This window comes from Aplysia californica, unplaced genomic scaffold (genome assembly GCF_000002075.1).
Source record: "Aplysia californica isolate F4 #8 unplaced genomic scaffold, AplCal3.0 scaffold00834, whole genome shotgun sequence".
Classification (NCBI taxonomy): Eukaryota; Metazoa; Mollusca; class Gastropoda; order Aplysiida; family Aplysiidae; genus Aplysia; species Aplysia californica.
Genome location: NW_004798104.1, coordinates 165,489 through 181,177, shown reverse-complemented (window position 1 = coordinate 181,177; position 15,689 = coordinate 165,489). Strand labels below are relative to the sequence as shown.

Here is a 15,689-nt window from a genome sequence, read left to right as displayed (position 1 = left end):
CGTTGTCTGTTCCCCGCTTTGAAATCCATCAATGATTTTCTGTGTAAGCCTGAAGAGCTGGTCTTCTGTCATGCTGCCTTTTGACCTGAACCCTACTTGACACTGTGATATCAGACCTGAAGACTCAAGCCACCAATAAAGACGAGAATTGAAGATTCTTTCACAGAGCTTGCCAATACAGGACGTAAGTGATATTGGGCGGTAGTTTATAGGGTCATTGCCTTCTTTCCTGTCTTTAAGATTGGGTTTATAGTAGCTAGTTTCCATGCTTTAGGCAGATTTCCCTCGGTCCATGTTCTGTTATAGAGCTTAAGAAGTAGCAATTTGGCTTTTTCACCAAGGTTTTGTAGCATCTCATTGTGTACTTTATCAGGACCTGGGCTTTTTCGCTTTTTCAGTTTCTTGATTGCACAATCCAACTCTCGCTTAGTTAAGAAGTCCTGGAAGATACTCGGTGTCATCAAATCTCTCTCTTTTCCTTTCAGAACACTGTAGACCCCTGTCCAGGTCATTCCTTTTGCTGCTCTTGTTAATGGAGGCAAAATGTTTATTGAAGTGTTCAGCTTTTTTTGAACTCGCTGGTGAGAACTTCAGTTTCTGTGTGTAGTGGTTTTGGGTTTTCTTTCCTTTTTTCGCCAGTGAGGTTACTTAGAAGTGACCAAGCTTCACGTCCACCTTGATGTAGATTGAGTCCCTCACACTTCTGCGTCCAGGCTTCCTTCTTAGATTCCTTGGTGACAAGTTTAGCCTCTGCTACGGCCTTTTTGTATCTAATTTTCTTGACCATATTTTTTAGATCTTTCTCATATTCATGTCTGGCATCATTTTTAGTTTTTGTAGCTTTCTCCAAGCGCTCGTTCCAAAAGGGTTTATAGTTGGTTCTGCACCCCTGTGGGATACTCTTTTTTGCAGCATCTAAGATGGTGGAGGTGAGTTCACTATTAAGGACGTCTGTACTTTTATTGTCTAGATCATCCAGTTTAACGGTGTCCTCAACTGTTTTTCTGAAGAGATCCCAGTTTGCCTTCATGAAAAGTTTTGAGCCACAAAACAGAAATTTGATAAAAATTCACAAACTGGCGGAAAAATGCCAGTTTCTTCACTTTGATTATTTTGACGAGCGTCTGATTTCACCATGCTGTCTCACATATAGTTTCAGTAAAGGAAATTCAAACTTTGGAAAGCGTTATTCCCTAAAACCAGGTTGGCACGGCTACACAATGAAAATGGGGATAAAACATAATAAGAAAACAGCTCAAACCTGCCCACACCCTGTTGCTTTTGATATACTGTACTCTGTTTCCCGATCATTGTATAAAAAAAACGTGTGATTGCTGTTTGCTTATCTCTTTCTTCTTCTTCAGATATGGTTTTAACAGTTTTTGTTTTGTTCTTTTCTTACAGTGTTTCTCATACTCTGAGAAATTTGAAAGCACCGACAGATGATCCCACAGACTTTGATAGAATTGATTCTTCTATGGTAAGAGTCAAATATTATATAAATATATGTATGTGTGTCACAGCGCAGTGGAATCAGGTTTGCATCATTTTTTTGGGCGTGTAGAATTATTGGTATCATCCTAAAGCTTGTTTATTTGTATTGCTTTTGATGAAAAAGTATCCATTTATCTTGAATGCAAGTCGAGAAATTTGCGAATGAAGGAGGCGGAGGTAACCTGGTTTCAGAGGTAAAATAAGTGAGAAAACGCTGTTGAAACTGAGAATTTACTTTTTTTGTTCCTTTAATCAACTTTTTTCAGTAAGATCCGCACAGAAATGTGTTATTTAATTTGCATGAAAGATGTTGAGCCAAAAAACGAAAATCAATAAAAATCCACAAACCTGTGGAAAAATGCAAGTATCTTCACTTTGATTCTTTTGACGAGTGCCTGATTTCACCACGCTGTTTCGCATTTGTGAATTGTACTTACTCATAGGGAGCACTGTCTCCTTTTCCTTGAAGTGGGCTTTGCGATTTTTTTTTTTTCAAGAGTGGAGCGCGGGGGTGGGGTGGGGGGGGGGGGGGGGCACAGTGGTGGCAAGATGTTATGTGCCAGAATAGTACCATCATGTCATCAAACCAGCGTACTTTTCACCATTTCATTGTCAAGATTTAACTCCTCAGGAGGGGTTTTCCCTTTATGCCGGAGCTCGCTTTCGGTACGGAACCTAAGAGTGACGAACATGTTACTAATTTGGTCATTAACCCAATTCACCCTGCGTTGCCGCGGCAGTACACTTGTGTCCACCTGGCTTGTGTGAGCTGGGGGGAAAAAACCGGTCTGAACTCAACATACTAACCTTAGAAACACTTTGTGCCCAAACTATGTAAGGTATCAATATGGAATTGCGCGTAGATTTTACGTAAAATGTTCTTTTTATATTATTAAAGAGAAAGAGGAAGGAAAGAGCAGAGAAAACAAAATATACTTCGTCCAACTGCGACTCATCGGCACTCGATTTGCCCATTGCATTTTTAGTAAATCTATGGTTTAGATCTAGCTTTTCTTCGAAGAGTAAAATCAATGACCTTGTTTTTCTAGATTTACGTTTACTTTCACTTTCCTTGCCGCTTATGCCTAAAACAAAACTAAAAACATGGTTCATGTATTTAAAAAAACACAAAAATAGCCGAGGCACTGTTGTTTTTTGTGGCAGTTTTTTTTCTTCTTGTCCATGAAGATTTTCAGTGCTCACTTTCTTGTCATGATTGGCGTTGACGAAACAACGAAACTAACTCGTCCTTGGCGAAAACCTGGATCAAAACAAGCTTGCAAAAGTTTTTACAAGCTACAAGCAACCTATTATTTTCAATCCGTATAAGTGGTTCGGACTCGATTTTGTGGACTGGTAGTTTGATACAACTATTGTCGTAGCTTGGTGGACGGAAGCGTACGGCAGCTGGAATATACTCGTAGCTTGGGTGCAATGAGTTAAATCAAAGCAAATGTACAAATTTTGAATAGTTTTTCACATAATGAAAGAACTCCTGGTACGAAAAACCTATTTTTGGCAATTGCCAAAAATTAAGAAATGTGACTAACCTTGTGACAGCAGTTCATTTTAGCGTACAATACGTGAAAAATAGTGATATCTTCAAAAGTAGTGAAAACGTGTGAAAAAATGTAACAACTGTTATCATTAATCATACTGTGTGTTGTTGGTTTCTAAGTATGAGGCCACATTACATCGAGAGCTGAAGTTAGTGGGAAGCAAGTGATGAGCGATAAACTTGGGGGTGGCCATACTGTGAGCGGCAAGCTAGCGGGAAACAGCTGAAGTGAAAAGACTGGTGTGTTGACTGGCCCGTGGGTCAGAAACACGATTCAAGAGCATGTGGAGATGTCTAGACAGCCAGGGGATGAAGTCTGCAAACACTGAAACGTGGGGTCAAGGTGGTGTTGCTGTCTCAAAATGAGCCAGGCCAAGCGGGAAGTGAGAAGAAACATAGCGAAGTGTAGTCTTGCTCAAAGCTAGGGAGACTCATGCGGGAGCCACTCACAGTATGGCCATTTAAACAGAAATATCCGTTATATATATCCTCTCGCTCCCGCTCAGCCCAGCTCTCTTGCTTCTAATGTAGCCTCCCCCTTAGGAGATTGGGATTCCAATTAATCTAAAATGGGTTAGTTCACATATTTTTAGGGTAAAAAAGAGAGTTTATTGGGGTATTTTTTCCGCCTCACATGTGGCTCTTAATCAATGTAAAAATATCAGGTGCAGCTGGCAAGTAGTAAACTCTTTTCTGTGGGTGGTTGGCAGGTGCTCTAGTGTGGTTTGCTCCTTCTTTCCGATCAGACATCTATAGTCCTTATCTCTCCTCCATTTTTCGTGTGTTACTTTCTTGAAACAAATCATCTTTTCTTCAACACATATACGACCTTATTGTGTTGCAAGTGCCATAAAACTCTTACTAAAACTATACTCTTTTCAGTGGCTATATAATATGGATTTATTATATACCCTTATCTGATGTTTATCCTGCAGGCGACCTTACTAGAAGAGAAAGAACGGCTCGACAAGCTAGGAGAAAACCTGACGGAAGCCGTGCAAAAATGTAAAAGGTAGTGAGTATTTCTTTTGTCAGTGCCGCTGAGGTGATTCTCTAGAATGTTCATACAGTATAACATGGATAGGTCGAACACAAAAGACTCGAAATCACGCAACCTTCGAACTGTGCCTGCGGTCCATTTTTTTTTTCCTTCATTATTTTTGTGAAATATCCCTCCAGCTATGGATCCCTCAGACTACCGAGGCCGGTCACGAGGAATTCGAGCTATCCGTGTTAAACTGTATCATGTTAGGGAAGTGTATGAGGAATAAAAAGTCCAACTGTATATTAGGATGATTTGAGAACTTTTCTTTGAGATTTACTGTCTCAAGCCTCTAAATCTGAGCTGTAGACAGGACCCTCATCACCCCCCTCTCCTTGCAAATTCTTTTAATTATATTTTTACTTGTCATGATTTGGTTTATTTGTTGTTGTTTTATTTTTTATTGGTAAGTGTTTTACAGCGCTCACAATTGCATAAGGTCATATGAGTACATGGGACACGATAAACATTTTTCAATTCGATGGGAATTAATTTTAGATTTTGCCCTGGTGGCGGTTGAAGCCTACTTTTTAAAAATCTTAGGACCACTAAGGGATTTTTAATATGCACAACTTGCACACAGGACCTCTGAGGTTTTTTCACCCTTATTTAAGAAGGCTAGGTGTTAGATCTTACCTACCTTAAGATCAGGGATGTAGCTGAAAGACAGCTGTAAGAAAGAGCTAAGGAGTAGCAGTAGAAAGGCTGCTGAAAGAGTCAGTAACCCAGAGGAAGGGGAAGGGAGTGGGGGAGGGCAGAAAGTAGATGACAGAACATGATCAGAGAGTAGATAAGGAGGGGAAAGGAGAAAATTTTCTGTGTCTTTCAGGCTTCAAACCTGGGAGCTATTGAATAAGAGGTGTACACTATACCTGTAGACCATGAGAGCCCCAGAAAAATTGTTTGGAAATAGATGATGAGAAAATTATGAGAAAGATGTGCTCCTGGCAGCGCTTACTTGTACCTCCCTCTGTCCCTAGAGTGTATATTCTCAGTTTCAGGTGGTACTGAATTTGCGCATTTTTCAAAATTAGTGAACCTAATCGAACTTTAATTTTCAGAATATTTGTTCAACTACCTTTAAACACTTATATATGTTTTTATCTAAACCTCATTACAAAAATACTACATCACTTTTTAGAACGTATGCCTATTTTTCTAACTACTGTATTGGCTGGGTCTGGAGTTAATGAGTGCACAAAACTGGCTGAGGCTGGAAAGGTTAATTTGGTATTGGTACAAGCTGAAAGATCCCTTTTTTTTCAGTGATGTTGAAAGACTGGAAAATGAAATGGAGAACTGCACACCTAATGGAACACAGCAGGTAAATGTGTGTCACGTTACCTTGGAATCAGGCTAATTTTTAAGTCTCTATCTCAATTCTAAGACCCCCATTGCTATGGAAACATGTTGCTCAACTTCGGAGGCCATTTTCTCCTTTTCACGTTTCCTCACCTCGCACAATTAAAAGTTTTGTATTTTCGTCAAATATTGGTCCTATTTACTTCATTCTTGTTTTGAATTGTAGGGAAAAGGTGATAGTTTTTGAAAATGATGTTAACTCAGTTTTGAAATTTCCTTCATATGACTGATATTGACCGGCAGGGACACATATGTGAGGCAGCTGAGCGTAGTGAAATCAGGCGCTCGTCAAAATAATGAACGTCAAGAAATTGGCATTTTTCAGCAGGTTTGGGAATTTCTATTGAATTTTTGTTTTTTTTAGCTCAACACCTTTCATGCCCTTTAAAAAACACATTTCTGTGTGGATTTTACTGAAAAACGTTGATTAAAGTCCACGGACTCTCAAGTTGAGAAAATATTTCAACTTTGGCCGCCATTTTCTTACTAGTGTGAAATTAGGCGACCCCACATCCTTCAAACGTATTGGGTTACTGATGCAATCTGAAAGCCTGTTTATTTGCTTTGCTTTTAGTGAAAAGAATACCATCCATCTTGAATAGAAATTGAGATATTTGCCTCTGAAGAAGGTGGGGTTGCCTGGTTTCAGAGGTAAAATTAGTGAAAAAATGGCCGCCAAAGATTGGTAACTTCCATAGCCGGAGAGTCCTTGGAAACTGAAAATTTGCTTTTTTTGTGCCTTTAATCAATGTTTTTCAGTAAAATCCACACAAAAATGTGTTTTCCAAAGAATATATAAAAGGTGTTGAGCCAAAAAAAGAAAAAAAAAAAAAATTGCCCATGGGCCAAAAAACCCCCAGACTTCTTTGATTTCATTTTTTGACGAGCACCTGATTTCTTCACGATGTTTCACATATATATTCAGTCGATCATCCACATCATAATTTTTCATAGAAAATATCTAACTATAGTCTCTGCGTGTTCCTTCTGCAGGTTCACCCCATCTTAAAGGTCCTGTCTGATGGAGTCTCTTGACTGACAAGTTTGGAGAAAGTCTGACCAGCGAAACACACAAACACATTGCTGAGGTGGCAAGGATGGTTTGAGGCCAAATGAATGTTTCCATTTTCTTTATTTACTTAGAGTTAAAGTTTCTCGTCTCAAAATTACAGATGAGTGGGAGTGACTGCTCTTCTTTGTTCTATGCGTTCCGCTAATTTCTGAAATTGCTTCATTTTTTTAAAACCTAGATTTAGTAGTGAAAGTTTCAAGCTTCCTAATGTTGATGGTTAACTCACTTGAGCCTGAGCTATTTCTCACCCACCAACCATTTCAGCCTGACAGTTTTAGGGCATATTGAATTGTTAACCATAAAAAGGCCATGAAAGCCATCATAATGGAATACATGCAACAAAAAAAAGAAAGAAAAGCTCTCACAGGAAAAGAAAATTGCATTTGATTTGTCCGAATAGTTTTTATTTTATCAATATTTTGAAATGGAAATGTCTTGGGGTTATGCAATTTTTTTCCCCCACCCAAATTGTAATAAAAATAATCAAAATCACAATGCGGGGGTGACTGACTTATTCCGTTACAGCTAAAAAATATAGCACATAACTAAACAAAATTTTTCATGAAACGAAACAAGGTGGTCAACTGTTGGCTTGCTACTTCCCATAACCTGTAACCGAAAAACACTGCAGATGTCAATTGATAAAATGCATCCAGTAAATTCACGTGATTGGGCCACCAAACCAGCAGGACATCCCGTAAACACACAGGAATAGGCTCAACACAGCGGATAAAATACCGTCCAGACCGCTCACTTAGTTTTCCTTCCCCGGTTCCTCCCCGACCATCCTCACCACCCTGCCCGCCCCGCCCGACAGCCCAGCGCGTAGTCATAAATCACTTGTCAGAGGGGTTAATTGGGGTGACCGCAGCGACACTCCTCCTGTGCCGGGGCAGTAGTAAATATGGCGTTTTAGTGCGAATTGAAAGCCTCATAACTCTGAAACTATAAATGCTACAAGGCCGATTGAGATTTCATTATAACGTGCTATGTTTGACCTGTAAGCCGGTATATTTTGTTTTCTTGTAAGTCCGATTATATCAGTTTTACAAGGGTTTTAAGTAAGTCTGTGATTTTCAAACTGGCATCTTCAATGTTTAGAACTTTTTCAGTTTGGATTTAAATATTTCAATCCGGCCCCCAACGATTTAAACAGAAATTCATGTATCAACTGTGGTGACAATTTTCATTTACATGTGCAAGTTTCAAGTGCACTAAGTTATTCTATGATTTTCTGTGATTTAAAAAAAAATACCAACCCACCACTCTGAACATTCATCCTTGCTGTTTTTAGTTTTCTTGCCTCTACTACATCTGATTTTGGTTGTCATTTTTAACAATATTTTTGTCATGGAGTGCCACACTCAACATGATCATATGGTGGGCATTGTGCTCAAACATCATCGCCTTCTTGAGGAGGCTGCACATGATATAGATGTACAGCTGGTCCATGATATAGATGTACAGCTGGCACATGATATAGATGTACAGCTGGCACATCAATCTATGGAAAATTGCACGCCTGGAATAGGACAAAATGTGCATATCTACGGCAAAAAAATGAATGAGGGCTGAAAAAACAGAGGGGGACATTCAATTGTTACAGGGCTGTCAGGTTTTGTCAGATAATCCACAAGAAGCAGAGAGATTTGAGAGGGAGGGTTCTAGTGTACATGATCAGCTGTCAGAGTTAGAGTTTGAGGAGCTTATTCCAAGGTCAAGTCCTGCCTGCTCTGAATTTGATAACATCCTCAAACAACACAACATCACACCACAAGCCTACCACCGCCGTTCATTTATAGGAAACCACTGCTATAAATACATCACAGCCCATGTGTACAGACAGCTAGCATCATTTTTAACAAAAGGAACAGTTGCATGTACACGAAATCAAAGCATAATAGACACCACATTAATTGTTCTGAGAGAAATTTGTTCACGTAAAAGACACCTTCAAAGATACCCACACTGTAATTGCACATGGAAAGCCAATCACTTTAGAGAGAATACCACATATTCAGTCATGCATCACACGATATATGTCTTTATACAGAATCATATTTGGCAAATAAAAGGTCTTGAGTCGATAGTGCCGTAAAACACGTGCTACTCAATCAAAATCAATCAAAAGAAAAGGTCATCCCCAAACAACACATCCTTGAGAAACACTGCGTTCCTTGGATACAAAAATGCTTCCATGGTGAGCAAAGGGGTGAGCTCATTCATGCAACCGTGGCCAAGCTGGAAAAACCAGTAGCAGCAATAACAGACAAAGAAAAACACGTAAAAACAATCATGCAGTCACAACACGTCCAAACCCACCCTGAGCTACTCTGTCATGTGCACCACCAATCAAAAGACGAAAGCTTACAGCGGAAAAATGAGATAATTCCTCCAATCCAGCAATATTGTGTTCTTTTTGTATTTTGTGTTTAGGTTGTGTTTTCATAAGTGTATCGGCAAGGAAGGATCTGTTCTGTAGTTACATGTATCGTGGATATCGCTATGAAAAAACAAGGTCGCAAAGCAAGAGTATTGCAAAAATCAACTTCAAACCTGAATAATTACGGATCCAGAAACTTTGTGCATATGCCCCTTTGTCAGTACTAATTTCATTATGTTCTCAGTCCTTTTTGCAAATTTGATTGAAATCGTTGGGGGCAATCACATTTAAATTGATGTTTATAATTGATTACCCATGACACATTTATCAAATTAAGTCCCCTTTTTGAGAACTTCACAGCTTTTAAGTGTAACATACCATGTTCTTCCGATTTCTTCATTTTCTTCCTTAATATGTTGAATATTTACGTGGTCTTTATTAAAATATTCATCTTACATTAGCTTTGGCTCACGGTGCTGGTAAACTTTGCAAAAAATACAAGAGCGCTGCCGGTATTCGGCTGATTAGGGAAATCCCCGGCGGCGCAGGTAAATGACCCCGTGACCTGGGGAAGCGCGGGCTTGCTTGCCTCGCGCCAGCCGAAACTAAATGGGCGCTCCATAACCGCTGTGTCAAGTGTGTTTAAAAACTAGGGACCAATGCAAATATGTGTCACGAAGCAGTGGAATCAGGCGCTCGTAAATTTTTGGGCTAATGGGGTTATTGGTATCATCTTAATGCCTGTTCATTTGCCTTCCTGTTTGTGAAAAAAATATCCATCTATGTTGAATAGAAGTCGAAATATTTGCAATTGAAGGAGATCAGGCTTGTCTAGTTTCGGAGTTGTTGTTGTTATGGCTTTGTGAACTGGGGTGTCTGTGGACTGCCTGCCCACCCTGAGAAGGGGCCATTCATGTTGAGGATAAGAGGGTACAAGGGGATTTCAGAGACTGGAAAGACCTAACTGCCCTGTGACCATGCAATTCCGGTAGGGTTCCTGTTGCCCATTCCCCGCCACCAATGGCTACTGGCTAAAGTTTTCTAATCTTTCATGAGGTATTGGCCAAGTGGGAAAGCCATTGGATCGTCACGTCCTGGGTCGTTGTGCCTTTACTAAGAGGTCCACGGTCAGAAAGGAAGTCAGGCATTCCGCTCGGTCCATCCCCTGCACCCAGACACTCTCAAACTGGCTGGTACCCTCTCAGCCACAGAGGGTGCGTTGATAAAAGCAGTAGAGGTGTTAGGTAGATTTGACACCCACTCAAGGGAGAGTAGGGGTGTGTTAGTGAGGAGCATAGCGTCTACCACGCATCAGTGGGTTCTGCCTCCTGCACCTTGTGGGGCCACACCTGCTCCCACCCTGTTGTTTTAACCCCTTTAGGAAACGGGGGGGTTGGTTTGTTGGCGCCAACAACTCGCCATTCACCAGAGCCGTGTCAGTGGAAACAGGGACCACCACGGGCAGGTACGGTTGGCTGGATTGGGAGAAGCTGTTTGAGACACTTACGCATTTCTCAATATTTAAATGAGACCCATCACCAGTCCTTGATCCCCAGTTTCAGAGTTAAAATTAGTGAGAAAATGACTACCAAGTTTTGGTAACTTCCATAGCCTGAGAGTCCTTGGAAACTAAAAATTTACATTTTTGTGTCTTTAATCAATGGTTTTCAGTAAAATCCCCAAAAAAGAAAATTAGAAAAAAATTGCCCATCCGCCAAAAAAAATGCTGTTTTCTTTGATTTCATTATTTTGATGAGCGCCCGATTTCACCAAGATGCCTCATATATCGATCTTCAGAGAAAAATATTTCTTGAAGAGAAATAGGAAGAAATAAGAATGAAAATGTGATTTGTGGCTTCTGCTGTGGCCAATGGGATGAATTGTGGCCTAGAAGAGTTTACCACATTTTGAGCATTAACAACCTTACATACATTGTTGTAGCTGCTCATACTATCTGAACTCCTTAGGTATTTTGTAATAAAACATGCACAAATGGGTGGTTGGCAGGTGCTCTGGTGTGGTTTGCTCCTTCTTGCCTATTAAAAAAATCTATCGTCTCTATCACCCCTCCTTTTTTGTTTGTTTTTGTTACTCTCTTGTAACACCCAATCCTCGGCACTTCTATGACCTTATTGTTTTGCAAGTGCCGTAAAACTCTTACTAAAACTAAAACTAAAACATGCACAAGGGGATAAAAGCCAGTTTGCAATGTTTAAAAAAAACAACCAGTTCTGATTAGTCTCATTTCTGTTTATAGTATAATACATTATGAAAGATAAAAGTCAGCAGACAATACTAAGATAAAAAGAATGTCCCTAAAAATAGCTTGATTGACAGTGGGTTGATTATCCCCTTTTTACTGTACCTGATTTTATCATGGGCTTTATTCAACCTGTGCATAATATGGTAATCAGTTTCCAACACATAACTGACAAGATAATTCTACGGCTATGTTGACTTGACATGATCAGGATGATAGTTGTCCTTCCTGAACTTGAGATTAGTAATCTGTCAAGCCCTCTTGAATCATTATTTATTTTAAAAAACTCTTTTCTCTTCGTACTCTTACATGTATGATATTATGTAGACAAACTTCTTTTGTTTCTAAAAAATGAGTAATTATCTATACAGTCACCTTCCCCCTAACACTAACAGTACCTTGTATTTACTTATAAAATTCCTGCTAGAAAAAAGTAGCCCACGTGAGTGGTTGACAGGTCTTTTTTGTGTTTGTTACTCTCTCGTAATACCTCTTATCTTCCGGGTTTTTGTTTTAGTATGAGTTTCACGGCACCTGCTACACAATAAGATCTTATAACGATCATGACAATAGTTGTCCTTCCTGAACTTGAGATGAGTAACCTCGTAGCCTCAGAATTATTTTGTCCAAAGTGCCTCTTTACTTAAGTACACTTTGGACTAAATAGTTTCTGAAGCGACAATCTGTCAAGCCCTCTTGATTCAGTTATTAATTTTTTAAAACCTTTTCTCTTCGTACTTTTACTGCATATTAGGTTATTATGTAGACAAATTTTTTTTGTTTCTAAAAAATGGGTAACTCTCTTTACAGTCACCATCCCCCTAACACCAACAGTACCTTGTATGTACTTAAAAAATTCCTGCTAGAAAAAAGTAGCCCATGTGGGTGGTTGGTAGGTACACTGTTTGTTACTCTCTTGTAACGCCTCACTCTAATCTTCAGCACTTAAATGATATGACCCTATTGTGTTGCAAGTTCCACCAAATTCTTACTAAAACTTAAATAGCCCATGGATCCAGAGGTTGCTCTTTGTTTTTGCAGCACAATATTTTCTTCTGCATGCTTTAAAGGGTGAGTTTGCTCCTTATCATGTTTTAAAAAAAAATGAAACACTTTGATTTCTTTGCTAGTTTATTTGAGTTCAGTGTCAAGCCTCTCTCTGCACAATGTAGGCTATTTATTATTATACACTAGACTTACGAATTTCAGCTTGCCTCTCAGCAAACAATCAAAAATGGTTTTGAGCTATAATTTTTTTGTTTTTGTTTTGGTAAGTGTTTTATGGCACTCGCAACTGCATGAGGTCATATGAGTATGAGCATGTGAACTATTCAAGCCTAGACAACTGAAAGCATTGAAAGTGCAGTCAGCTGTTGTTATTTCTGAATCTTTGTATGTCTCTGCTCTTGTTTATGTCCTTTAGTTTCAGTACGTAAGAGTTTTACGTCCTCCAAAATTTTTGCTTATGAGTCAATAAAGTTTATAGTTTATTCCATCCTAAATTTTCTTCCTATCATCCTTCTATCCTCCTTTTTTGTGTTTGTTACTCTCTTGTAACACTTCTAATCTTCAGCACTTATATGACTTTATTGTTACAAGTGCCGTTAAAGTCTTACTAAAACTAAACAAAACTGCGCTAACTAAAACTAAAGGACATGTTTGAACACCTATAATGAACTGCATACGGTATACTGCACTGTATAGAGTGTAAAAAAAGTTTTTTTAAACATTTCTGTGGAACACCAAGTATCTGTACCTATTCAAAACCAACCAAATCTGGAATAGTACCCTTGACCCATGTGGGACTCATTATTTTGAATGTAAACGGTTTTTCTGACATCAACACAATTTAGATCATTTAGGAGGCGGACTTTACCCTTTCTTATCAGGATAAAGCAGTGCTAAGAGGATCTACAGTGTCCTATAATACAAATTGAGGTACTCTATACAAGTTCCACCAACTGGGAATTGTACTCAGATCTTCTGTTTGCAACAGTGAAGTGCCGAACTGCTACTCAGCAGATGCCAGTCATGTGTAATTTATTCTTTCAAACTTTCGCAATATGCATCTACAGTTCCACTGTTGTTCATTTATATGTTGTATGCATGTGACTGTGAGCTTGTTAATGAGTGCAAGCATACTATTATACAGATTACGTTTATGTACTCAGATGTGTGTGGAGGAGAGGATGTGTGTGTGTGTGAGAGTGTAGATGTGTGTGTGTGAGTATGTACTATGTTTAAAAAAAAGAAGTGCTCATTTCATTTTGCAATTATATTTTCTGGAAATTTTTGAAAATATCTTTGATTAAACTTGTTCGCTTGTTCGAAAATGTTTTCAGTTTGTTTTCAAAGGGTTACGTTGTCTTCTTTGACTTTTTGTGTGAGTGTTAATGTTGTTATGAATCTGTAGGAGGTAGTTGGTGAGTGCTCTGGTGTAGTTTGCTCCTTCTTTCCTTTTGTCTAACATCTTTTGTCTTGATCTCTCCCTCTGTTTTGTGTTTGTTACTCTCTTGTATTTGTAACTCCTCTACTTTTTATAGCAGAGACTGCATTTTGGTGATGTTGAAAGGTGTATCTTTACTGGAACTTTGGGAGGTTACAAAAAACATTTTTTTAACTCTCAAACTTTCAAAATTTGGACTTGGGTTGCTTGCCACAGTAACAAATATACAAGTGAAATTGTCCGTGACAGCCACCCAGTCGAGGAGAAAAGTGGTTGTCTTAGACAGATAGATAGAAGAAGCATTGGGCAGTGTCATTATAACACTTTTTTTTACTTTACTTTATCTGTGCTCTTGTACCTCTAGGGCGTCGAGGGGAGAAAGAGCTTTTTGTCTCTAGTAAGTTTGATGGCCTGGCTTGGTGGAATGTTGTATGTACACCCTCGATCCAGGTCTTTCTTGGTCTTCCTCTAGCCTTGTACCCTGATATTTTTCTGTAGTAGGCAGGCTGGTGAGGTGCCATACGTGTCACATGTCCAAACCATCTGATTGTTTCCCCTTGAAAGTAGCAGAGGACAAGTGTTGTCCCCATCTTTCCTCTGTCTTTAGATTAGAATGATGTAGAAAAATGCAACAAGGGGGTGGGGGATTGATCATTTGTGTAGGCGGCCATCTTGAACAGGTCACGGTAAGAGTTAGACAAGAAGAGCAGGTTTGACTGTATCTCTGCATTTTTTTTTTCTTTGCCACTGACGAAAAAGATGGATGTTAATCCAAATTGGGCCGGCATTACATTATACCAGTAGTGTTGGTGAAGGTAAATCTTTACTTACTGTGCAAAACAGCAGTGACAGAAAATGTAATAAATATAATGTAAATCTCAAAGCACAATAGGAAATATGAAGCTGTTGAACAAGAATGGAAAAATTCTTCAAATGAAAATTCGAAACCCAAGGTTAAGTGAAAAAATTTGCCTTTTTCAATCCCTTCCCCTCTTGTATATAAAACCTTTTCTCACGCGTCTCTTTTCTATGACACAGGTAGTTGGCAGGTGCTCTGGTGTGGTTTGCTCCTTTTTTCCTATCAAACATCTATTGTCCTTATCTCTCCTTTTTGTGTTTGTTACTCTCTTATAATAATAATAATAAAAATAATAAATAATAGCATTTGTATAACGCATATCCCCGCTCGACAGCAAGCATAGACTATACTCTTTATAATAGCTGTAATCATTGGCACTTAAATGACCTACTTGTGTTACACAAGTGCCACGAAACGCTTACTAAAAAGAAATAGAACATTTCAAGTCTAAGACAAAAATATCATAGTGCAAATACAAGCAGTCTCTATCCTGTCTGTTCTGAGACAGGACTGACCACCCAAACACAAACAACCTGTGTGTAGAAAGCCTGACCTAACACCTTGCTCTCTGTCTGCACCAACTACAGACACTTTTTGTCTTGGAGCAGTGTTAGCATGTCTTTTATTATAGGATATTTAACCCTTTCAGCTGGTGATCAGAAGGCGCAACTTTGTTTTTTTCCCTCGGTTCTTTGTCTGTCCTGTCTTGTTTTTTTCCCCTACACTAAATGACTGTTATCATGTCGGTTTGCTTCTCTTTACTCAAACAAACAACCCTTTGTTCAGCCCTGTCGCCCAGAAACTATATTACCTCAGCTCATGTGCGTCGACTGCTAGATACATGACTGTACACTGAGGCGGAAAGGTGAAGGTAGTCACGCTCAGGTGTGTGTGCTCAGGTCCATTGGGCTACGGTCTTTTTTTTTTTCTTCGTAAGAGTTTTACGGCACTTGCAACACAATATGGTCATAAAAGTGCCGAAGAATAGAAGTGCTACAAGAGAGTAACCTACACACTAAAAAAGGAGGAAAGATAAGGATGATGGATTTTTGATAGGAAAGAAGGAACAAACCACACCAGAGCACCCGCCAACCACCCACGGTCTACGGTCTGTAGCATAAATGACTACGGTAAACAGATAAACAATACTATTAATTAAGTACAGTACTGGCACTGCCCTGCTGCAAAAATACACATGAAGAAATCAGAAAAG

The 15,689-nt window shown here is 39.2% G+C and overlaps 1 protein-coding gene across 12 annotated transcripts in view; it reads left to right on the top strand.

The window, feature by feature from the left end:
- Positions 1 to 6,900, top strand: part of LOC101853038 — a 21,782-nt gene extending 14,882 nt beyond the window's left edge. For 9 of the 12 annotated variants that reach the window (XM_035972768.1, XM_035972770.1, XM_013088915.2 and 6 more), the window contains exons 3-6: positions 1,405 to 1,480; positions 3,988 to 4,064; positions 5,361 to 5,424; positions 6,450 to 6,900. In XM_035972768.1, the coding sequence (XP_035828661.1) occupies positions 1,405 to 1,480; positions 3,988 to 4,064; positions 5,361 to 5,424; positions 6,450 to 6,491 (259 nt within the window). In that variant the 3' untranslated portion in view covers positions 6,492 to 6,900. The remainder of the gene's footprint in view (positions 1 to 1,404; positions 1,481 to 3,987; positions 4,065 to 5,360; positions 5,425 to 6,449) is intronic. The other 3 variants (XM_005109954.3, XM_005109951.3, XM_005109952.3) reach the window with 1 other exon arrangement.
- The last annotated feature ends 8,789 nt before the right edge of the window (positions 6,901 to 15,689 follow it).